Source organism: Epinephelus fuscoguttatus, linkage group LG24 (genome assembly GCF_011397635.1).
Source record: "Epinephelus fuscoguttatus linkage group LG24, E.fuscoguttatus.final_Chr_v1".
NCBI lineage: Eukaryota > Metazoa > Chordata > Actinopteri > Perciformes > Serranidae > Epinephelus > Epinephelus fuscoguttatus.
Window position 1 is genome coordinate 2,522,331 of NC_064775.1, and position 25,213 is coordinate 2,547,543.

At 41.9% G+C, this 25,213-nt stretch overlaps 1 protein-coding gene across 3 annotated transcripts in view; it reads left to right on the top strand.

Moving 5' to 3' along the window:
• The first annotated feature begins 307 nt into the window (after positions 1 to 307).
• LOC125884828 (prolactin receptor-like) overlaps positions 308 to 25,213 on the top strand; it is a 45,840-nt gene continuing 20,934 nt past the window's right edge. The window contains exons 1-2 of one of the 3 annotated variants that reach the window (XM_049570072.1): positions 308 to 530; positions 18,823 to 18,932. In XM_049570072.1, coding sequence (XP_049426029.1) covers positions 18,842 to 18,932 — 91 coding nt within the window. In that variant the 5' untranslated portion in view covers positions 308 to 530; positions 18,823 to 18,841. Of the gene's footprint in view, positions 531 to 10,484; positions 10,586 to 14,477; positions 14,790 to 18,822; positions 18,933 to 25,213 lie in introns of those variants that run through there. The other 2 variants (XM_049570073.1, XM_049570074.1) reach the window with 2 other exon arrangements.

Genomic DNA, 25,213 nt, shown 5'->3' on the forward strand with positions numbered 1-25,213 from the left:
AAATACAATCAGTGATTCTATTTTTAATATATTTGATTTTAGGAAAGTAAGAAATGACATTCTGACTCAGTATCTACATATTTTAAGGCAGAAGGAGTTTGTCAGGTCTTTGGTATTTTTTTGATTATTACCCTGGCAGTATTGGTCCTCCATACCTCCGACCTCCAGCTGGAGGAGCAGCAGGCAGGAGGAGGCAGGTCCAGCCTTCAGAGGGGAGGCCCGGCCCAGCTGGTGTCTGGCTTATGACGTGACACCAGGTGGAGGAAAATCTCCTTACGGAGGAGGGGGGAAGGAGGAGCGGTAGAAATACACAGCGACGGCAGTGAACGCAACACTCCGCTGTCAGCGCACCGACAAACATCAGCTTCATCACCGGCTCCTTCACACGGAGCTCACCCGGACTACCGGCTGCATCGAGCGGCTCCCGGCCGGTCCTACTCCCGGTGTGGGGTCTATGCTCCAGGAGTCTCCCTGCAGGAGGATTTAGATCAGCTGCAGGCGGACCTGCAAGCGGTTTATTGACTTGAGAGGTAAGAAGGATTCCTCTTGACTAATCTGCGGCTGACGCTCGTGCACAGGTGTGCCGTCATGAATTAAAAGTTTACAGAAAGGCGGTCAGTGAGGAACATGGAGTGCACAAATGTGCAAATATAATAATAATTAAGGGTTTTTCTCTCCAGCTTTGGACTTTTATATCATAATTAACAGTTATATTTGGAGATGAATGAATAAATAATGTCAAAAAAGATCCACAAATGAGCTTCAAATGTTCCCAAATCCCCAAAATAAATATTTAATTGCTATTTCTGTGTGATTTAAGAAAAATAAAAGCAAATCCTCACCTTTAAAAGAGAGAGAACTTTAAATATGTTAAATTTTTGACGTAATAAATGCCTTAAATGCTCAGTTAAAACTAAGTGCACACATTAAATCTGTTTACCTGTGTCACCTGTACAAGGATAATTTAAATAGTAAGGCCAGAGTTAGCAGATATTGACATATTATATATACATTTATGTTTTAACTTCTTCACTTCACACCTGGATTATGAAATATAAACTCATATTTTTAGGTGTATTTGCTCATCTTGAGCATTTAAATTCAGACCTCCCTCTAATCTTTGCATTTTTATAGTAATTTCCTTGATAAGGGACTGTTCTCTACTGGTCAGGGGAGGACGCGGGTAGCTCGGGTGTGACTGTGTTTTTTTGTTTTTTATTTTATTTTGACCCTCCCCGAGACTGCAGATATTTTTCCTGAAAACCCATGACCTTCGCTTCACCTTAAATTAGTTATAAAATTTGTAAAACTTTGATGTTTGAAAGTGAAAAGTTGAGGACGAAATCCTGGAGTTGAAAATCCAAGGATATCTGTTTTTATAGTTTCTGGCCATGATAAATGGTGTAATTGTGGCATTGTAAGAAAAAAAGGAAAAAAATAAACTAAACTAAAATAATAAATAATAATAATAAAATAAATACAAATGCCCCTTCCTTAAAACAAACTAAAACACATTAGTTCCTCCCCTGAGCTTTATTTTTTTTTGACATGCCTCTCCCTTTTTACACCACCCCTAACCCTTCACTTTGTAAGTAACGAACAGTAGGCAAAACAAAACAAGGGAACACAACAGCAGAAACGCAGCCTGTGATGAGCGCACGGTGCTTTATTTCAAGGACTCACAATCCAAAAAGGTTTGGGACTCACTGATCTGAGAGAGTAAACCTTTGAACTGTGTCGTCCAGTTTCTACACTGACTGTTCTGTTATCAGCCACTCCAGCAATCATCTTCAATGAATCATCATTTTTTTTTTTGTCTGTTTTCAGGCTGAAACTCCACTTTTAAAATGTCATGTGTGTCTGACTTGCTTTAAGTGATTTATTGAGTTTGTTGCTGAATCATCTGATTCTTTGAACCAAGCAGGAATTGTTTGTCAGACCCCAGCCAGCAGAGTATTTTACTACGACTCACCAAGATAAATGATGGCATTATATGTTTCTGCAAACCTCAGATGCGCTACGTTAACAAGTTGCGTGGCAAATATGTTTCAACAACACTGTAGTTGTTCTTAGACAGAAAAAACAACTTGGTTATAGTTTGGAAAATATTATCTTTTGGCTTAAAATACCTGCTTTTCATGGCAGTGTCCCGGCAGGAAATGCACTGATAGCTCAGTTTAAACAACCACATATTGTGGCAATTTCTGAACAGGAAATGCAGCGATGTCATGGCACTATTCTCGCTGGAAAAAACAGTGCTTGGTTGCCAAGGAACACCCATGTTTGGTGAGAACGCAGCAGTGACTTGCTAAATCACAACTGGTTTTGTTGTTTGTTTGTGTTGAACAGTGGTCTTGCCATCCACCTTCCCCTCCAACTCGACTAGAAATTTAGCAACAGGCTGCTAAAAGACAGCTACGTTTGGTGGCACCAACATTGCTAGAAACATAGCAACTTGTTGCTGAAAGACAGCCATGTTTGCTGGTGGACACAGTGACAGAAACGCAGCAACTGGTCACTAAAAACATCTACGTTGGGTGGCACAAATGCTGCAAAATATGTAGCAGTGGGTTGCTGAAAAAAAAACAAGTTTGTTGGTGCAAAGGCAGCTAGAAGGTCAGCAACAGGCGGCTAAAAAACACCTACTTTTGGTGGCACAAACATTGCTAGAAACATAACAACAGGTTGCTGAAAGACACCCATGTTTACTGGCACATGCACTGATAGAAACGCAGCAACTGGTTGCTAAAAAAACACCCACATTAGGTAGCATGAACACCGCTAGAAACGCAGCAACTGGTTGCTAAAAAACACCCAGATATGGTAACACAAAGGCTGCTAGCAATGCAGTGATAGTTGGCAAAAAATTAACCACTTTTGGTGGCACAAGCATCGCTAGAATCGCAGCAACTGGTCACTGAAAAAAGTCCGTGTTGATGGCACAAACACCACTGGCAACACAACAAATGTTGCTCAAAAACACAAAATTACCAGTGTTGTTTCTCATCAGGAGGTCAGACCGCCGTTTGAGACCAACAAAGTCAGCTCATCTACTACGTCACTTTAGAAATGTTGATATGATTCATCATGTGAAACCTACAAATGTAACGTATCCGAGGTTTGCAGAAATGTACAACGCCAATGTTTTCAGTGCCCTCATGTCGAAACAGATAAAAATGGACAACATGCAAATCAGACCACGTGTTGAGCTTGTAAGAGAACAAATAACATGTCAGAGTCATGAAAGCGAGGTTTGGGTTGTTCTGCTTGAAGAAAACATTTTGTTGAGCATCTCGTAGGCGTTCAGTCACATCTCACTGGACTCTGAAGGTTTTCTGTTTCTTCTGTCTGAGCCATGTGCAGCACTAACTCAGATTTCCAAAGCACAGTTGATCATTTGAAGTCAGGCGATGCAGATGAGTCATTATCCCAGCAGAGGACTGCTTCTTCTTTCCCTGTCGTCTTCACACTGACACAGATGAAGCTCCAGCCTTCAGAGTGCATCAAGTCATAAAATAAAGCACATCAATGAAGCATTTGCTGTGAACTCTGACCTTTCAGGCTGACATAAATAAATGTAGTCTTTCTGATTGGTATCAATCTGTTGCTGAAGTAGCTCCACGTGCACAGGATGTTATGAGGTTCTGCTTTGTGTCTGCAAACTGGATTAAAGCTCCCGAAGCATCACTGGACTGAAAGAAGACAATGTGTTGTGAAAATAAAGGCACGTGATGTTTGAGCCACGTGCTTAATCCTGAAGCTGCTCACTTTATGATGTTGTGTATGAGCTGACTGGTGGATGGCGTGTCACCTCGCAGAGACGCCTGACAAGCTGCAGACCACTGCTCAAAACCAATAAACAGATCTGGTCGTGATGATAGTGAGTCATGGCTGTTTTCCCAGCAGCTCTTTAGCCCCCAGACATGGATGATTTTTAGCAACCTGTCAGTACTTTACCAGCGGACTTTATAGCCCTGAAAAACTGTTTTCTGTTTTTTGTCAGGAACCTGCAACTGTTTTACTAGCAGCTTTATGACCCCCTAAAGTAGATGGTTTATTTGGGTCCTGCATGTGTTTTTCCAGCGGATTTTAAAGCCCCCAGAAGTGATTTTTCTTGGGAACACGCAGCTGTTTTTCCAGCAGCATCGTATTCCCCAAAGGTGGGTGTGTTTTAAGACCTGTCAGTGATTTTCCAGCTGCTTTTTAGCCCCCAGAGTTGGTGTTTTTTAGCGACTCATGGCTATTTTTTAAGCAGTTTTTCAGCCCAAATGTGGGGGAGTTTCGGCAACCTGTCAGTGCTTTTCCAGTGGCTTTTTTGGCCCCCCAAAATGTTTTTGTTTTGTCGCAACCTGCAGCTGTTTTTCCAGCAGCTTTATAACTCCCAAAAGTTGATCATTTTTGGCAACCTGTCGGCACGTTTCCAGCAGCTTTCTAGCCCTCCAAAGTTGGTGTTTTTTAGTGACCCACAGCTGTTTTTCCAGCAGCTTTATAACCCTTCAACGTGGGTGTTTTTTGGGGACCTGTCAGTGTGTTTCCAGTGGCTTTTTAGCCCCCAAACCATTTTAGGCAGCCTGTTGGCACTTTTCCAGCTGCTTTTTAACCTGCAAAAGTTGGTGTTTTTTTAGCGACTCATGACATTTTTATAGCGTCTTTTTAGCCCAAAGGTGGGTGATTTTTGACAACCTGTCAGGGTTTTTCTTTTTTGAACTTTTAGCCCCGAAAAATGTCTTTTCTAACGACCTGCATGTGTTATTGTAGGACCTTTTATAGGCCCTAAAAGTGTGTGTATTTGTTGCGACCCACAGCTGTTTTTGAAGCAGCTTTCAGCCCCCAACAGATGTTTTTAAGCAACCTTCGGCTGGTTTACCAGCTGCTTCTTAGCTCCCAAATGTGGGTGTTTTTTTAAAGACCTGAATTTGGTGTCTTAACATTGTTGCAGCCTAAACATATTTTGAGTTTGCAACTGTTGATTGGACAAAGCAAAACATTTAGAGACGTCACTTGGGACTTTCATTGTCTTCTAATGTTTTGTACAGGAACTAATCAGCAGATAAATAATCGTTAGTGTCATTCTGGAGATAAAGTATCGACATGTGCTGCTGTAATTATTCTAAGTGGCTGCAGATGTTTATGTGATGACAAACTAATGAGACTGGGCCAAATTAGAAGCACAAAGTAGTGATTTTCAGTAGTTTTTGCAGCCTGAAAGCTCAGCTGTAGTGATTATACCCCAAATAAAATCTCTGGAAAGTAGTTTTAGTGCACGCTGATGTTCCTGCTGAGTTTTTAATGTCAAACTAAAGCAGCAGGATCTGAATTAGCAGTAATTATCACAGCTAATAGAGACAGAGACAATACAGCTGCAGGACGGTGTTTAATTCTGACAGACTGAGCTTTACTTCAGTGTCATCTCCTCTGAATCAGATTTATGAAAGTATGGAATCAAGATTGAACGGGAGAAGCTGCAGGGAGTTTCCCCTCACTGTACTGTGCTGTAGCGTTAAACATTATTAGCCTTGTGCAGTACTTCCTGTCTGCTGTGCACTGGAGTGGAAAATCCGTTTAAACATAAACATTTAGTATGGTATGGCTCATCATGTGTCAGATGACCTTTAACATCATATGTTCATGATATGAACCGCCCACAGTGAGCTGCAGGCATCTCCTTTTTCTTGTTTACAGGCAAAGATAATTCAGTTAGCTTCATGTTAAAGGTCGAACACAAGACAGAGGACAGTGATGCTTTTCTCTGCTTGTTAACTGCACATAACAACTTCTAATCTGTTTTATCCTCCAGATTTTAGTCCTGAGTCATGTGGCAGCACTGGTGATTTCTCAGCCCGGTCAGGGGAAGAAAATGGTTGCATATCTGCAAACCACGAATATGTTGCCTTTGTAGCTAGGTGTCATACTTCTATCGATATTTCTGTAGTGACAAAGTTCTGATCACATGTATCTGAGCTGGCTTTGTCGTCAGACGGGCAGACCACTGTTCAACACCAAATAACACTAACACTGGTAGTTAGCAGTGACCTTTGACTGTGTTTCCAGCTGCATTAGTGCCACCAGATGTGGGTGTTTTTTAGTGACCTGTCACGACATCTCCAGTGGTGTTTGTACCACCAAACGCAGGTGTTTTGGAACGACCTTTGCTGCATTTCTGGAGGAGTTTGTGCCACCAAACATGGATCTTATTAATTGATCAGTTGTTTAGTTTTTGCACCACCAACTGTGGGTATTATTTAGCGAACTGTCACCACGTTGCATTGGTTGCTGCATTTCTAGCGCAACTAAATGTATGTGTTTTATAGCAACATGTTGCTGAGTTTCCAACAGCGGTTGTACCACCAAATATTGTTTTTGTTTTAGCGGTGGTGTAGCATCAAATATGAATATTTTTTAATTGCACGATGTTGAGCTAGAAACGTTGAATGACAGATACAAAATACGCTGAATGACTCTTGCTATAAATAACTGTGGAAATATGGTTTAATAAGAACATTGTTAGGATGAAAACTTTAAAAGTCATTAGTCTCAGTGTTGGTTGTTAAATTCGCAGCCACTGTGTTCATGATGTTTCTGTGTGTCAGCATGTTCTTGATATGATAAATGTCTGTCTGTTAATTAGTAACACACAGGATTATATAATGCTGCAGTGTTTATGCCAAACACAGGCCTCGGCTGGCGTCAGTGTGTGTGTGTGATTGAGTGCATGTGACTCCCTGTGGATCGAACGCTGTCGGTTCAGATCTGTGTTTCCTGTCTGTGTTGCCCGAGGTGCTGTGTGTGTGTGTGTGAGTGTGAGCTGTGATGGGTGGATGCTCCGACCGCCGCCTGGTATGGAGCAGCGCAGCGGGGTACATCCTTCAGATAAGACTTATCACTGCTGGATCTGCACATGACGGTTGAGGTCGTGGCCACAAAGTCCAACAGTGTGTCTGACAGAGACGTCTTGTTGCTGCGTGATTCTTGCTGCTGTCAGTGCTACTGCTGTGTGTGTGTGTGTTTGTGTGTGTGTGTGTTGGTTTCTTCACGTGTTCTCCCAGCTGTCAGTGCTGGTTTCAGCCATGTTCAGGATCTTTGTAACAGTCATGGAAGTGATTGAGAAACTGCAGATAGATGCACCAGGCAGTGTTCAGTTTGAGGACTGACCCTTGAAATGTGTGTGAGTTCTTTAATCCAGCTGCAAATCTCATAATAAACTTGAAGTAGGGCGGCAACCAGCAACTTATTTCTCTGACAGTTAATCTCCTGATTGTGTTCTGGATTCAGTCACTAAAGCTGGGAGTGTTATTATTATTATAAATGATTCTACATTATTTCAAGTGAAGTTAGGGAGATTAGTGGGTTAGGGTTAGTGACCAAATGCAGCATTTCCAGCGGTGCCAGATGTAGGTGTTTTTCAGTGACCAGCTGCTGTGTTTCTAGCAGTGCTTGTGCAACCAAATGTGGGTATTCCTTAGTGAACTGTTGCCGCGTTGCATTGGTCGCTGCATTTCTAGTGGTGTTTGTTTTACTAAATGTCTGAGTTTCCAACAGCAGTTGTGCCACCAAACACAGGTGTTTTTAAGCAGCATGTTGCTAAATTTCGACCTGCGTTGCACCAACAAACCTGAGTGTTTATAAGCGATCAGTTGCTGCATTTCCAGAGGCATTTATGCCACCAAACGTGTATGTTTTTTTAGCGACCTTTGCTGCGTTTTCAGTGGTGTTTGTGCCAAGAAACACCACTGTTTTTTAGTAACCCATTCATATGTTTGTGCTACCAAATGTGAGTGGTTTTTAGTGAATAGTTGCTACATTTCTAGGGGCGTGGATATGTTTTAGCAACCTGTTTCGTTGTTCGTCGTGGTATTTGTGCCACAAAATGTGTCTTTCTTAGTGACCAGTTGCTGCATTTCTAGCGCCGTTTATGCCACCAAACGTGCATGTTTTTCTCAGCAACTTTGCTGCATTTTCAGTGGTGTTTGTGTGTTTTTTAGTGACCAGCTGTTGCATTTCTAGCTGTGTTTGTGCCACCAAACATAGGTGGTTTTTAGCAACCCATTCATACGTTTGTGCCACCAAATGTGCGTGGCTTTCAGTGAATGGTTGCTACATTTCTAGAGGCGTCTGTGCCACCAAATGTGGGTATGTTTTGGCAACCAGTTTCATCGTTCGTCGTGGCATTTGTGCCACAAAATGTGTGTGTTTCTTAGTGACCAGTTGCTGCATTTCTAGCGGAGTTTGTGCAACCAAATGTTTTATATCAACATGTTGCTGAGTTTGTGCAAACACAAATCGGCGCGTCATGGCTGAAGTGGGTGTGGCCAAGTGTGACAATGGAAAAAGAGGTATATTAGCAACTTTTTCTCTCCATGTCTTAAACTCTTTGCTGCTATTGACACGTTTTACTTTGTTTATTGCCAGACGCTCTTTTGATCAGTCCGTCTTCCTTTTTTGGGTTGCTTTGCAGTGTAGACAGTTGCCAACACTGGAATAGCAACTTTCAGAATGGCCATCACAATTGCCCAGAGTTCAATTTTCTGTTGACTGATAACCAACAGAATTGTTTTATCTTTTCAGCTTTTGAAATCTGGGACCATGACAGTGCGTTCTGTGGACTCGTATGACTCAACAAAGTTATTTTTTGATCCTATTCAACACATTTCAAACTGTCTTTTGTGTGTTTCGTCAGCTCTCAGATGTTTTGTGTTGCTGTCAGTGTGACAGTGACGGAATGAATGCAGTAATTAATTCGAATGAATGTCATCGAGATCCATAAGTTGTCCTCCCTTTTTCTTTTTTTAGACGGCTGCGTTTCCATTAAGCCTCTCGCTGCTGTTTGTGTGCGGGGACTTAATTAGAGTCTTTGTTGTTAAAGGTCGGAGCCTCGCCTCTGGGGACGGCAGTGTGATGAAGCAACAAGCGCTCCACTTTTTTAAATAAACCTTATCTCTTATTTTAAATGGCTTTTTTAATGTCTGCGTTCTCAGCGTGAATACCTCATTTATTTTGGGGACCCTGACGACCTTTAAATGTTGACAAACAATTATATTAAATAGAGTTTTGCAGACAAAAGACAGAAGGAATGACTGATTGTTTTGGAGTAGAGCAATCAGAGCAATGCAAACAGGAACAACTTGTACTTTTTTATGTAGGTGTACACTCTGATGTCAGAGTGTTGCATTCAATATATAACTACATTTATGATGTTTAAAGGCTCCTCACTTTTGGAAATCACTTACAAAGTGCTCACAAATCACCAGAACATAACATTGACATTAGGGATGGATTGATTGTGAAATTTTGGGTCAATACTGCCTTTTATTTTGTTTTTGTTGTTATGTATTCCCCTTCTCCTGCCAGGGAAACAAAGAAACTGAAGTCATTCAGCCCTTCGTTACACTGGCTTTGAATGAGCACAAATTCAGTGATACAAATTTATGAAACAACCTTTAAAATAACCTTTATTTCATATGAATAACTGCTTCAAAAGCCATTTTACTATACGTGATACATCATAATTCCGTCTCTAATATCTCGTTTATCATCGACAAATGACGAAGTCAGGTGACGTAATATAAGAGGCAACAGAGCCTGAGTAGGGAGGGGGCTGGGGTGGATGGATGACTCAAAAAAACCCAGGACTTTTACCCGGGAGACAGCTGTTTGTGTCCTATGTGACCAAAACTTAGCGTTCAGTAGAGTTGGGGCCCGTCCCAATACCCCCCCATAGCCCTACCCCTAGATTTGCGCGTTCCCGTGAGGGGTAGTGGTGTCCCAATTCCTTTTTGCGTGTAGGGGTAGGGGGCATAACGAGGGGTAGTGGGTATGAAACTAGCCCTTCGGAGCGAGGGATTTCAGATGCTGACTTGCCAGCGCGGGGTAGACATCGCCATGGCTACCACCGAGCAAGAGACGGGGAAAAAAGTTCATACATAGCTAACGTTACCGTCGTCAGGTTGACTAGCTCGCACTATCTGGCGTCTGTCATCTGTCCTGTTCTGCAAAAATGTCGAATGTTAGCTGGTTAGCTAGCTATCTAGCTAGCAGAAGTCCCTGTCGTCTGCTGTTCATCAAACAAAGCATTTTGAATGCGGCAAACGCGATCGGTAGGATCAACTCAACTGGACACTCCATTGCAGATGTCGACTGGAAATGTGGATGGCTCGCAGCTTCCTGTTTAAAATAGTTACGTATGCGTGAACATAACCGACGTGGTGACGTAGTGAGTGGTGTCCCAATTCCTAGGGAAAGATTTCTACCCCTACCCCCCGTTGCTTCATTTCGAGGGCCAAGGGGTAGTGGACAAGGGCTAAGAGGTAGTGGACAAGGGCTAAGAGGTAGTGGACAAGGGGGGGTATTGGGATTGTGCCTAAGTCAGTTTTACGAATTTACTTACGTCACTTACATAAGTTACTTCATGTCTGAAGTTAACAATCTGACTGTAATCCAAACCATGACCTTTTGCAGGCAGCTTGGTGGTGCAGTGGTTAACATTGTCGCCTCACAGCAAGACGGTTCCTCGTTCGAACCCAGGGTGGGGGAGCCCCTCTGTGTGGAGTTTGCATGTTCTCCCTGTGTCAGCGTGGGTTTCCTCCAGGTACTCCAGCTTCCTCCCACAGCCCAAAGACACGCAGGTTAATTGGTAACTCTAAATTGTCCATAGGTGTGAATGTGAGTGTGAATGGTTGTCTGTCTCTATGTGTCAGCCCTGTGATAGTCTGGAGACCTGTCCAGGGTCTGCATCCCTCTGGGATAGGCTCCAGGCCCCCCACGACTCCTAACAGGATAAGCGCTAATGGAAAATAAATGAATGATCTTTTCCGAAACTTAAGCAAGTAGTTTCAGCGCCTAACCATAACCAAACTGCAATTTAGTTTCACAGTGTTGGACATATAACTTCTGGTCTCCTGGTAGGTGCAGTTTGCCCCATCTGAAGCATTAGAATTGTAGTGATAACGGCCATTCAGTGGGCTGATAACATTAGAAGTGGGTGGTTTTCTGTTCTTCAGAAGTGCATAGCTGCCTTTTTAGCATATGTTGACCTTACACCAAACGACTTTGGAGAAGGAGGAGAAACTGGTGGAGCTGTGGAGTCCGTGTTTGATTTGTATCCGATCCGAATTGACAAGAATACTGTCAACATGTGACGCCTTTTATCTCGTGTTTCTAGAGTTATGTGTTTTTGCAGAAACGTAAGGAAATGTTCGGATGTTGTATTTCTCAAAGGGACTCTGATGTGATATGTTCCACCAGGAGCAGGATGGGAAATAATCTGTAGTCTTGCAAACTCACGTTGTCTTAAGACGGTGTCAGACTTTAGTCTTTTAAATATCTTTGCAAAGTCCTCTGCTCTCTGTACGGTGGACGTTAGTTGAGTGAAGAACTGAGAATGTGTGCACATCCAGCAGAGGATAAAAGAGCTGCTCAGTGACTTTAATTATTCTTCACAGCTGTGACATCATGAAATAACCCATGAAAGGTGATGCCAGTCAGCTGCCTGTTCACCTGCAGGTTAATAAAATGGTTACACAGTGATTCATTGTGATATCTGACGGACTCTGACAGATTGATTGGGGTGGACTCCTACAGCGGGCCGACACACACCTGTCATCCACATAGATTTACCTGTCAGAAACATCTCCAACATGACCTCGCTGCTGTCAAACAGCGCAGAGAATCAATCAGCTGCTGTAATTGGGGGGGGGGCGGGCGGGCAGTCGTCACGGCAACAAGTAGAGCGGAGTGCTGTGATTGGCTGTGAGGATCAGATAGTGAGGGGACGCTGCATTCAGGTATCAGATGGACCTTTGGAGAGATCAGTGTGACAGCATGGTTCTGTTTCTGTGCACACAGTTCAAACAGCTGCATTCAACACTGATACTTGAGCTCATGAGAGAAATACAAAACCGTACTAATGAAGCTTCATTAATATAGGCCTATATTTTATCTCCAAGTGCACGTCACACACTGAGCGAGCCGCCTGTTAATGACGCTGTGGGCTAATGGGCATGTAGCTACTTCCATGTTTCAGATGATACGTCATGTTTGTAGTCGACCAATGAAGATGAGTTTACATATCACCTTGGGTTCGTCCTTCACCTTCTCAAAATGATCCCACACTTTGGATTTCCTGCCCGACGTGTTATCAACTAGCCTGTGGAATAACTGCAGGTACCAGCCTTGGAGATCTGTGTTTACAAACACACATAGTTGGGTTACAGTAAAAAGAACCAGGTTTGACTTTACAGTCTTACAGGAAGTGAACACCGGCCTCCAGGGTGAAAGTCTGTGGTTGTTGGAACCGTCCTACTCGGACTTCTGTCCCCTTATCTTTCATTGTTGTCCTGTCACGTTTCCGATGCTGGAAGACGCTGCCCATGCAACAGGTTTTGATGACTGTAGAGTGAATCCGGGTTGGTATTCCTCTCCAGTGGGCGTGGTTTGCGCTGCGTCTCTGTGGCTGCAGACTCCTCGTGTTGTTTCTCAAACCCACAGGGTGGAAGTCCTAGAACTTTTACCTTGAGTCTTGTAAGAGGCACGTATTTCTGATAACGTCGACGAGGTTTTGTCCTGAGACTTTCTATCAGTACTCAAGGTCTTCATACAGCACTGCTGGAGTTTATTCAGCTTTTGAAAATGTGTGCTCTGTAATACGTGATGTTCTGTGACTAATATTATCACAGCTCAAGGACTTTGACACGCGGCCACCTGCGTATCTCTGAAAGCCGTCAGATGCTGGAGTGGTTTGATCACATTCACTGTGGATTTACAGGCCAATAAAACAATCCAAGTCGATTCATTAACAATTATCCAGCTGCATGTTAAGTTGCACCTCAGGTAATTAGCTTTACAGGCACGTTAAACTGTAAACCCTGCTTTTTCTGTGCAGCATCTAAGAGGTTATGTAATGTAATGGTTATGCAATGAATGTATGGCTTTCTCTTAGTCCGAGAAGTCACATGCACGAGGCTTCAACAGCTCAGGGCATCCCATTCAGGTTGGACTTTTGTATTGTGAGACAGGAAATTGTGAATGGGCCCGTAACCTGGAGGTGAAGTAAAGAGGAATAACTCTCGTGACTGTATGATGAGGTCACAGCGGACAGGAGGAATGAAGGAAAACAAATCATAAATCCACAGTATTCTGAGTCAGATCAGGTCTGGTTTGGTCTTTCTATTCTGGCTGCAGGTCCTTCTCAGCAGAGTGCATCTAAGGTGACTCTATCAGCTGTGATCATGTGGTGCGTGCTCACAGGAGTGTGGTCTGTAACACATACTGCTGTTAGTTAAGCTGTCTGTCTGAGGCTGTTCAGGTCCTTCACATCTTGGAGGGAGTCGGTGTTAGACGTTCGTCACGCTGCAGACCACTGAAGACCAAGATACCACAACAAGGTTGTGATTTAGGGAGTCATCGTGTCATTTTTCTGCTGGGATAGTGACATGAAAACTGTTCATTGTTTTACCGAAACATTCCTGCGTTTCCTGCCAGGTTGGTGGATGAATCGGTTGTTTTTTACAAAGACATCATGACGTTTCCTGTCTGCATAGCGGCGCTGCATTTCCTGCCGGGATTTGCAACGAAAAGTGCTCGTTTTTAGGGGCACGAAATGCACTAATGTTTTACAGCAACATTGATGCATTTCCTACCGCGTTTCCTACAGGGATAGCGGCATGAAAAGCTGTTATTTTTAGTGAGATATTGCCCTGTTTCCTGGAAACATTTTGCCACAAAAGTGCTGGTTTTTTTACCGAGACATCACCGCATTTCCTACGGGGATAGTGGCACAAAAGTGGGTGTTTTTTTTACATTGCTGCTTTTCCTGCCAGGTTAGTGGCACGAAAGACGGGAGACATTGCTGCGTGTCATGCAGGGGTTGTGCCAAGATAAACGATTATTTTTTACCGAGACATTGTTGAGTTTCCTGCCAGGATAGTGGCACCAAAAGCACTTGTTTTTTTCACCGAGATATCTCTGCTTTTCCTGCCAGGTTAGAGGCGCGAAAAGCAGTTAGTGCCACATAAGCAGGTGTTTTTCACCGACACATTGTTGCATTTCCTGCCGGGATTTTGACGCGGAAAAGTGGTCATTTTTTACTGTGACATTGGTGGATTTCCTGCCATGAAATGCCGTTTGTTTTTATGGAGATTTTGCTGCAGTCTCTGCCAGGGTGGGGAAATGAATAGTGTTTGTTTTGACCTCAGCCTCAGCTCTGCAAACCCAAAGAGCAAAATGAGCTTCTTTGGCCTCATGCGACCAGTCAATCCTTTAATAGCATGTATGGGTCATGATTTTGAGTTAAATCTAAGCTCCACTCTCCAATAAAAATCAAAGCTGTTGCCTTTAAAACAAATAAAAATGAGTGCCTGTCTGTTTCTGGACAGAGGTGTTGGTTGGTGACGCTGAGGGATTAAAAACAAGCAGCTACAGTTCATCCTTTTTTTTTTTGTGCACTTTTCATGGAGGTCGTCTTGTGTCATGGTATTCTGTGTCAGGGTCAGCTGAGGCCTCCAGATAAAACCCAACAAGGTCTCTTTTTTAATCCTCCCCCCTCCTGCAAGATCAAGGCGGGGATTATTCACAATGATTGTTGTGTTAGCGCTCGAGGATCGCTGCTGTTCGCATGTCACTGCTGCTGCTCCTCCAAGAGCAGACGCGACGACATGTGACTCATCACTCTCACCACAATCTTGATGTTGGTCTCCACACGGAGGGCGTTTTTATTTTATGGCTGGTGTTCCAGACCTCGGCTGACCTCAGCGGCTGGATGATGGCAGCAGACCCTCCTCTAATCCTGTACTCGAGTGAGAGCAGCAGAAATACTAAAGTAAAAGTATTGACGATCTATTTGAAATGGAGGAACTGAATTTAGAACCGGGCTCTTCAGGTCCACATTCAGGATCAATTCTTGGGATCGTTACTGTGCTGAAAAAGATTAGTCCTACTTATAGTTGCTTTGGCAAACTTGTTGCAGGTGAGCTGTCCCTGATTGAGCCGTCACGAAGCCCGTCCCTGCCATGAGGACAGATTTTTCTTTGGGAGGCAGGATGTAAATTTAGATCCTCGTCCTCCCGGTCAATACGAGAGAAAGAGCTCAGAGTGTCCTTAAAAGGGTTCCTGTGTTCTTCTAAGAAAAGTTGCTGCAGTGGAAAAGATGTCTGTTCACGCTGGGAAATTGTTTCATGGCAGGTCATCCTCAAACAATTTCTTGATTGTGACGCTCAGATTGAAGGATTGCGAAACGTAATTTATGTTTCCTCCAGTCATTTTACAAAGCATGAGGTACAACGTTTAGTTTATAATGGATTTGTGACAACAGACTTAGGTTTTGCCTTTCAAAAGACCTCTTTAACAGGATGGCATAGGTTGTATGAGTCACTTATCCGTAGTCAGTGTATTACCTACAGTCGACACAGCTCCACTTTGGAGAAGCAGGCTGGAGTCTGACATGAAAGCTAAGCAATGTCCTGCTGTGGACAGGGTGAGCAACAAAATGCCTTTCAGCCACCAAAAATATCTCTATCCATTTAATTGTAGGCTACATTTACAGCATTTTCCTATCTTTACCTTGCTGATAGGTCACAATTTCTGACGTGGAACTGAACTTGTTACATCGCTCACTTCAAAACCAGACTCCACTGAGAAAAACAGTCCTTTTAGCTGGTGGAAGACGTTGAATCTTAACTTAACCTTTGACACAACAAAGTCACACAGTAACACAGACTAACTTACTGGTTGAAACAGATGCTGGAGATGCTAAAACAACACAGCGGAGAGCTCCGCCTCCCCCTTATTGTTCTATTCTCTTACAGGCAGGAGAGTGTAAGGTGCTGTGCAAGTAATTCATTAATTAATGCAGTTAACTATTTCTGGTGAAATATGACAGTGTGCAGTCATTGACATCAATATCCCACAAAAGATGAGTGTGTGACCACAGATGGATACGACTGGTTTAAAAGCTTAGCTATGGAAACATTTAGGATGAAAGGAAAAACGGACCTGCACTAGAGCCAGACTGTGTGCATGTAAATTCATCTGTTTATAGTATATCCTGCTAGTGTTGCAGTGTTGTTTTTTATATGGAAATACTGTATGTCTCTCCTGCCTCTAGAGCTATTAAAAATTGTATGTCCTTTTATATTGGATCAATTTTGCCTCAAGAGCTAGCACTGAATCACAGTGCTTACATTTAAATGGATTTTAAGTCTTTAGGTGGCTAAAATATGTTTTGCTGTTACCTCTGTCCACAGCAGTACATTTTATAGCTTCCATGTCAGACTCTTACCACTTCTCCAAACTGTGGGCATATTGATTGACATCTACTGTATGGTATACATTAGCCCCTTTTACACTGCCAGATTTTCCGCTAATGTTGGGCCATTTTGCCGGCAAGCTGCGAGCGTTTAGACACACAGAGCCAGATTGGCGAGTTGATCCGAGGTGCCCAATTTTCCGCCTCGTAGGGTAGACATATTGGTGGAACCCTTTTAGTTTAAACAGACTGAGGCTGTTGATGACTTGTGGGAGGAGCTGTTGATGACTTGTGGGAGGAGCTGTTGATGACGCCGCACGTGCGACCCACTGGCGGTGGATAAACAGGAAACAGCTGATAGCAGGAATTAGCGAGCAGCTAGTAGCAAGAGGGAAACACAAACCTGACAGACACTGTAAAGATGAGCAACTGGGGAGACAAGGAATTGCGCGCCCTCCTTGTCCTCGCAAACAAAGAGGCCATTAACTGTCAGATGACGGGGACGGTGAAGGACGGGCCGACTTATGAGAGAATCGCCGAAGGACTGACCAGCCGCGGCTTCCCTCCCACGTCACTGTTTACGTCACACGCTGAGCTACATGTTTTGTTACTTGCTCACGCCCCCCATTGCCCCGAAAAAGGCACATTCTGTATAAACAAAAGTAGGCAGGCGGCATTTTGCTGCACTCCCTGATTTTGTTTTTATACTGCCAATGCTGAAAAAAGACTGATTGGGCTTTCCTGCAAATTTGCACAACTCCTGTTTAAAAAGGGCTTCTGACGATGGATAAGCACCTCATACAACCCCACTTCAAGATCCAAACTATACCTTTAAGGAGGGAATTGGTTCCAGATAAAACCAGACGGAAAAACTTTAAGCCAACTAAAAAAAAAAAAAAAGAAACGAAAAACCCCATAAACCACTGCTATGGTCCTTTATCGGTCACGATGTTTCCAAAACCCAGTCTCATTCTGACGTCATTGAATACCTGCGCTTTGGTAGTGACTTCCAGCGTTAGACACCGACAGAAAAAGCCGTCCTTTCAGGTGAGCATGATACGCAGCCAGGCCCGACAGTGTCAGGGGGAAACGCTGCTGGACAACATCATAAGTTAAGGGGACAAAAAGTCTGAATAGGGTGGGCAGCAGGGGTGGTAGATGGGTCCAACAACCACCAACTTTGACCCAGGAGGCTGGTGTTCACTTCCTCTGAATGATGTGATTGTAAAGCCAAACCCTGTTCTTTTTTTTTTTAACTCAACCACTTGCTTTAGTTGTTGAAGGAAAAAAAAACAATTTGTGTTATACTGATATAGTGCTTTTATTTTGAAAGAGACTGTATGCAAACTGTACATTTCCTGTGAAAACAGAAGTGTATTTTGAAAACAGACAATGCATGTAACAGGCTGAAGTTGACACGGCGTCCCAGAACGTCAACAACCAACACACCCAGGGTACCTTGGACGTCATATGTCAACTTCAAGTCCATGAGTGTTGGTTTCCATGCCAGTTTGGCCTCAAATGCCACATTTGCTCAGTAGTTTCTGAAGGAGCGGTTCACTTGACTAAGCTGATTAGAGTAATGAGCTTTCATCAGAATCTTAAAAGCCTAATGATCTCTCTGTCATGGTGGACTGTTGTAGTAGGGGGTAGACTGTAGAGAGGGAGTCACAGAAACAATGTCAGACTGAATAAAATGTTAATCACAAGTGGTAAACGTCCAAGGCTGAAAAAAAATGAAGCATATGTTGAAGTGCCAAAATGTTGGAGTTCCTCTAATGATTGCTCGAGGCTGTCCCCATAGACCTCCATGTTAAAATGTGGATCATTAAATTACTCACTTACATTTTCCAGATGGATAACACACGGACACGGACACGGACTTCCTGTGTCTGTCATATGTGTTAATTTCGACAAGGCACAGCTCCTTAACAGAGTTCTTTTTTTTTTTTTTTTTTTGACGAATGACCTATCTGTCTGGAAAATGTAAGTGAACACAAAACTGCTAAACCAAAAATGAAGCACTAAATCTGCTTGTTTTGATTTTAATTTTTGACATCACGTGCACACAAATTGAAAATCTGATTCCATTTTAATATCAGCAGCTCTAGACTTCCGTACCAAGGATCCATATTTCCATTGTGGTGTTACTGGTTTTAGACTCTTCACTGCTACAACTCTGGGACTCACGTGGGAGGAATTCCCACCAGTGAACCTAAATTAGTCTTTCTATTCTTTACTCTGTGCTGAGTCTAGTTTTTGGGAATGAGCGCGCTCTTTAAAGGATGTTTGTTGATGTCTTTGGCGCCCCAGCGGAGGACTGGTTTCCTGGGAGATGGAAAGAGGTGGAGGGGGTGATGCGTCTCATGATTGGAGGAAGTGATGCTTCTCCAGAGTCGCCGCTGCTCATGTTTGGACTCAAAGAGCCACAGGGCCATCACACTGCTGCCCTCTCAAGTACAAATGTCCACTCGTGTTAGGGTCACAAGTTTCTGCTGGAAACTGAGTGAGTGAAGCAGGATCTGGATTTGCTGTGGGAGTTTTTTCTCTGGCCTGAGCTTGTGTGTTTGTTTTCCTTGTGACAGGTGAACAGAAGGTTTCAGGATGCTGTGGCTGCTGCTCTGTCTGCTTCCTCCTGTGGGCAGCAGCAGGATCGTTGCCCAGGACGTCGATTATAAAGAAAAACACAGCCACGGTGAGTCCAGCATGTCAAAGCTGCTTTTATTATTCATGTATCATCTTCATCCTTCAGTGTTTGAAGTTTGCCTTTAATTATCTACTTGAATAAATCAGCTGTTAATCATTGAATTTGTTTGTTATGTCCTCACAAAGCTTTAAATCCATATGTTGCTGCTGAATAAATAAATAAAGTCATAAATATATAAATAAATGTGCCTTTGAAATAATATGGCTATGATATAATTCCTAAAATAATTAAACAAGGCAATAAATATATAAATACATGTAAATATAAATATATAAAAAAGTCAGTGTAGTTCAATAAATAAATACATTTTTATTTCATAAAGGACATTTTTTAATTGACAACTTTGGGTGATGTAAATTGTGAATGTGTGTAGGAATTATGAACAAAGTTCTCCAAAAAAAAAAAAAAAAAATATATATATATATATATATATATATATATATATATATATATATATATATATATATATATATATACATATATACATATATATATATATATATATATATACATTCATTCATTCATCTTCTAACGCAGCCTATCCCAGCTACATCGGGCGAAAGGCAGGGTACACCCTGGACAGGTCGAGAGCTGACACATAGAGACAAACAACCATTCACGCTCACATTCACGGACAATTTAGAGGTGCCGGAGAGAACCCACGCTGACACGGGGTGAACATGCAAACTCCACACAGAAGAACCAGCAACCCTCTTGCTGTGGTGACAGTGCTAACCACCACACCAGAATCTATTACCATATATATATATATATATATATATATATATATATATATATATATATATATATATATATATATATATATATATATATATATATATATATATATATGGAATCAGGGAAATACAAGATCCTGTAGATAAATATGATATTGGGAAATAAAAGTTCCCTGAAATAATTAAATGTGGACTTATGAAATAAAAAAATCCTTGAAATAAAAACAAATGGCATTAAATTAAAAGTTCCCTGAAATAAATAAATGTGGCAAAAGTTCCCTTTAATAGAGAAAAAAAATAAAAGCTCCCTAGATAAATATTAAGTTATAAAATAAAACATCCCTGAAATAAATAATTGTGGAATTGTGAAATATATGATCCTTGGAATGAATAAATGTGGTATCAGAAAATAAATAAATTAAATAAAAAATGGCATTTGTAAATTAAAGTTCCCTTAAATAATTAAATATGGCATTGGAAATAAAAGTTCCCTGAAATAAATAAATGTGGAGTTATGAAATGCAATAAAATCTTTTTATGAATATATTTTTTATCTGTATTTGCATTTCAATGTTGTCATTTTTTGTTATTTTGGTTATTGTTTGTCATTACTTTTTTTAATGTAGCGACTATCCTATCTCTTTTTTTGTGTTATTGGGTGACTTGAAAGGTGCTTATAAATGAAAAAAAATTATTATGCTTAGTTGTACTATTTTTTATTAAAAGTCCCCTGAAATAAATAAATGTGGAATTATGAATAATTAAATTTTTTCTTTTACAATATTGACTCATTTATAAATTTATATATGCATTTATTTATGTCTTTTTTTTTTGCCTCATTTGTTTATTTCAAGATTTATTTCACAGCCCTATTCATGTATTTATTTGTGTATTTATTTAATACTGACTAAATCACATTTTGAGAAGCTCATGCGGAAGAGTCTTTTTGGAAGAGACTGTTATCGGGCAGCAGGCAGCGGTGTCGGCCATTTTATTTCTGCTCAGCTGGACGTGTTGGCAGCTCGTCGATGCCTCAGTGGGGAGGTATCGACGAGTTCAGAGCATCACTCTCTTTATTTTCAGACAGTTTTGAGCTGCACGCATGCCCTCGATTTCATGCCCTCGATTTGGACATGAATGTGCCGACAAAATCAAAAAGATCATTTCAAAATCTTTGGTTTATGTTGATTTGTGAGACCTGACTTGTTTCTGTGCACAACGTCTGCGTCCACTCTCTGTCTGCTTCCAAACAGAAGCTTTGTCCTCGTCATGGTGATCACTGACAACAACACTGTAGTGGAACGATAGTTTGCAAGATGGCACAAGAGTCTTCACATTTGTCATAGATGTCCTCTTAGTTTAGTCTGTTCATGTCTCTTTGTGGTTGTTTTGCATCAGTTTGTGGTTGTTTTCTGTCAGTTTTTGGTTGTTGTGTCTCTTTCTGGTCATTTTGCGTCAGTTTGGGGTCATTTTGTGTCTCGTTGTCTTTTGTGTCTTAGTAGTCCTTTTGCATTTTATTATAGTCATTTTGTGTCTCTTGGTGGTCATTTTCCATCAGTATCTTGTCTAATTTGATAACATTAAAGGAGTAGTGTGTAGGCTTCAGTGACATCTAGTGGTGAAACTCCTCCTGGTTAGATTTCCTGCAGTGTTCATTGACCAGGAGGTTTTTACCAGGAGCTGAATTATCCACAGAGGCCTCTTCCTCTCTGAAACAAACAGACCAGCTGATTTAAACCAGTAAAAACATTAAATGAAGCTTTTTTTAATTTAAAAATTGGTGTTTTTCTGAAGCTTTTGGGCTCGTTACAGAGGGGCTGCAAACTCTAATGGCCCACACAAAAACGTAAATGTCCCTGCCTAGAGCCAGTGTTTGGTTTGTCTGTTCTGGGCTACTGTAGTTGGTACAACATGACGATCTCCGTAGACGAGGACCTGCTCCTTATGTAGATATAAACATCTCATTCTAAGGTAACGAAAACAGAATTATTCTTATTTTCAGGTGAATATACACTAAAGAAAACACACTTATTATATTTTATTCCATCTCTGCCAATATTTCTCCCTAAATCCGACACACTGGAGCTGTAAGTGTGCATTGGTGCACAATTGTTTAAGACAGAGAGAAGCATGAAGACCTAAAATTAAATAAAAACAATTTGAAAAGATGACAGCAATAAATGCAAAAAAAAAAAACGCGAAATAACCCAAAATGCTCATTTGGACCGTCTGAAGTGTTGTTGAGTCTGTTGCTGCTGCTGTAAATATCTGGAGGGAAATAAAGATTTCAGCGCACACTGCATCGATCTGTCACACTTAATATTTAGTCTCAACCTTCCTGAGATTTGTTCCACATGAAAAGTTCTTCATGCTTTTCACAAAGAAAACTGTTCAGCCAGATGTCACGAGGAATGAGCTCTGCCTGCTTCTGTTGGTGTGATCAGCCTCCTGTCAGACGCTGTGACTGGACCTTCAGTGATCGCTGCCTGGCGCATTATGTTTATAGATTCACGTGTCCTCAACACTCGTCTTCAATCTTCTGATACACATTGCATGACTTCATATTTATCTCCTCCAGCTGTAAGTCCAGAGGGGATCATTTGTGTGTGTGTGTCTGTCCTCAGCTAATCTCACAAACTACTGGAACAATCAGCCTAATGTTTGGTGCTCACATGTGTGACTGTTTGCTCAAGGACCTCTCATGGTTGCGCTGATTCACAATACTTGGAAAACTGTTTTATTGACCGTTTTATTCCGTCACTGACTGCTGACTCCTCACGCCTCTTAAACGGCCGGTAGTTTGTGGTCATTTTGCATCTCTGTGTGGTCATTCTGGGTCAGTTTGAAGACCATTGCATTGCTTTATGGTAACTTTGCATCCCTTTGTGGTTGTTTTGAGTCTCTGTGGTCATTTTGCATCAGTTAATGGGCATTTTGTGTCTCTTTGGCGTCATTTTGTGTCTCTTTGTGGTCATTCTGAGTCTCTGTGGTCATTTTGTGTCTCTTTGTGGTTGTTTTGAGTCTCTGTGGTCGTTTTGCGTCTCTTTAGGGTCATTTTGAGTCTCTTTGTGGTCGTTTTGTGTCTCTTTGTGGTTATTTTGCGTCTCTTAGGGTTATTTTGCATCTCTTTGTGGTCGTTCTGAGTCTCTGGTCATTTTGCGTCTCTTTGTGGTCGTTTTGAGTCTCTGTGGTCATTTTGCGTCTCTTTAGGGTCATTTTGTGTCTCTTTGTGGTTGTTTTAAGTCTCTGTGGCCATTTTGCGTCTCTTAGGGTTATTTTGCATCTCTTTGTGGTCATTCTGAGTCTCTGGTCATTTTGCATCTCTTTGGGGTCATTTTGTGTCTCTTTGTGGTTGTTTTGAGTCTCTGTGGTCGTTTTGCGTCTCTTTAGGGTCATTTTGTGTCTCTTTGTGGTCGTTTTGCGTCTCTTAGGGTCATTTTGTGTCTCTTTGTGGTCATTTTGTGTCTCTTTGGGGTCATTTTGTGTCTCTTTAGGGTCATTTTGCATCTCGTTGTGGTCATTTTGAGTCTCTGTGGTCGTTTTGAGTCTCTTTGTGGTCATTTTGTGTCTCTTTGTGGTTGTTTTGAGTCTCTGTGGTCATTTTGCGTCTCTTTGTGGTCATTTTGCATCTCTTTGGGTTATTTTGCATCTCTTTGTGGTCGTTCTGAGTCTCTGTGGTCATTTTGCATCTCTTTGGGGTCATTTTGTGTCTCTTTGTGGTTGTTTTGAGTCTCTGTGGTCGTTTTGCGTCTCTTTGTGGTCATTTTGTGTCTCTTTGTGGTCATTTTGTGTCTCTTTAGGGTTATTTTGCATCTCGTTGTGGTCATTTTGAGTCTCTGTGGTCGTTTTGAGTCTCTTTGTGGTCATTCTGAGTCTCTGGTCGTTTTGAGTCTCTTTGTGGTCGTTTTGAGTCTCTGGTCGTTTTGAGTCTCTTTGTGGTCGTTTTGAGTCTCTTTGTGGTCATTTTGCGTCTCGTTGTGGTCATTTTGAGTCTCTGTGTTCATTTTGAGTCTCTTTGTGGTCGTTTTGAGTCTCTGTGGTCATTTTGCATCAGTTTTTGGTCATTTTGTGTCTCTTTGTGGTCATTCTTTGTGGTTGTTTTGAGTGTCTTTGTGGTCATTTTGCATCTCTTTAGGGTCATTTTGTGTCTCTTTGTAGTTGTTTTGAGTCTCTGTGGTCATTTTGCGTCTTTTTGTGGTCATTTTGCATCTCTTAGGGTTATTTTGCATCTCTTTGTGGTCGTTCTGAGTCTCTGTGGTCATTTTGCATCTCTTTGGGGTCATTTTGTGTCTCTTTGTGGTTGTTTTGAGTCTCTGTGGTCGTTTTGCGTCTCTTTGTGGTCATTTTGTGTCTCTTTGTGGTCATTTTGCATCCCGTTGTGGTCATTTTGAGTCTCTGTGGTCATTTTGAGTCTCTTTGTGGTCGTTCTGAGTCTCTGGTCGTTTTGAGTCTCTTTGTGGTCGTTTTGAGTCTCTTTGTGGTCATTTTGCGTCTCTTTGTGGTTGTTTTGAGTCTCTGTGGTCGTTTTGCGTCTCTTTGTGGTCATTTTGTGTCTCTTTGTGGTCATTTTGCATCCACTTGTGGTCATTTTGAGTCTCTGTGGTCATTTTGAGTCTCTTTGTGGTCGTTCTGAGTCTCTGGTCGTTTTGAGTCTCTTTGTGGTCGTTTTGAGTCTCTTTGTGGTTGTTTTGAGTCTCTGTGGTCGTTTTGCGTCTCTTTGTGGTCATTTTGTGTCTCTTTGTGGTCATTTTGCATCCCGTTGTGGTCATTTTGAGTCTCTGTGGTCATTTTGAGTCTCTTTGTGGTCGTTCTGAGTCTCTGGTCGTTTTGAGTCTCTTTGTGGTCGTTTTGAGTCTCTTTGTGGTCATTTTGCGTCTCTTTGTGGTCGTTTTGAGTCTCTGTGGTCATTTTGCATCAGTTTTTGGTCATTTTGTGTCTCTTTGTGGTCATTCTTTGTGGTTGTTTTGAGTGTCTTTGTGGTAATTTTGCATCTCTTTGTGGTCATTTTGAGTCTCTGGTCATTTTGCGTCCCTTTGTGGTTGTGTTGTGTCTCTTTGTGGTCAATTTAGGACCCTTTGTGGTTGTTTTATGTCAGTTTGAGGTCATTTTGCATCAGTTAATGGTCATTTTGTGTCTCTTTGTGGTCGTTTTGAGTCTCTGTGGTCATTTTGCATCAGTTTGTGGTTGTTTTTTGTCAATTTGTGGTCATTTTGGGTCAGTCTGTAATCCGTCATGTCCCTTCGTGGTCATTTTGCATCTCCTTTGGGTCACTGTGGGTCAGTTAGTAGTCCATTGCATCTCTTTATGGTCACTTTGCGGTCTTCTTGCAGTCCTTTTGCATTTCGTCAATTTTCGTCTCTTTGAGGTCATTTTGTCAGTTTGTGGTTGTTTTGCGTCTCTTCATCGTCATCTTATGTCTTGAGGTTTTCGTGCATCTCTTCATTGATGTTCCATCAGGAAATGTCATCAACACCTTGCTCACCGTTTTAAAAATATCGCAGAGAATAAAGACGACCTAATGTTCCCTTTGAT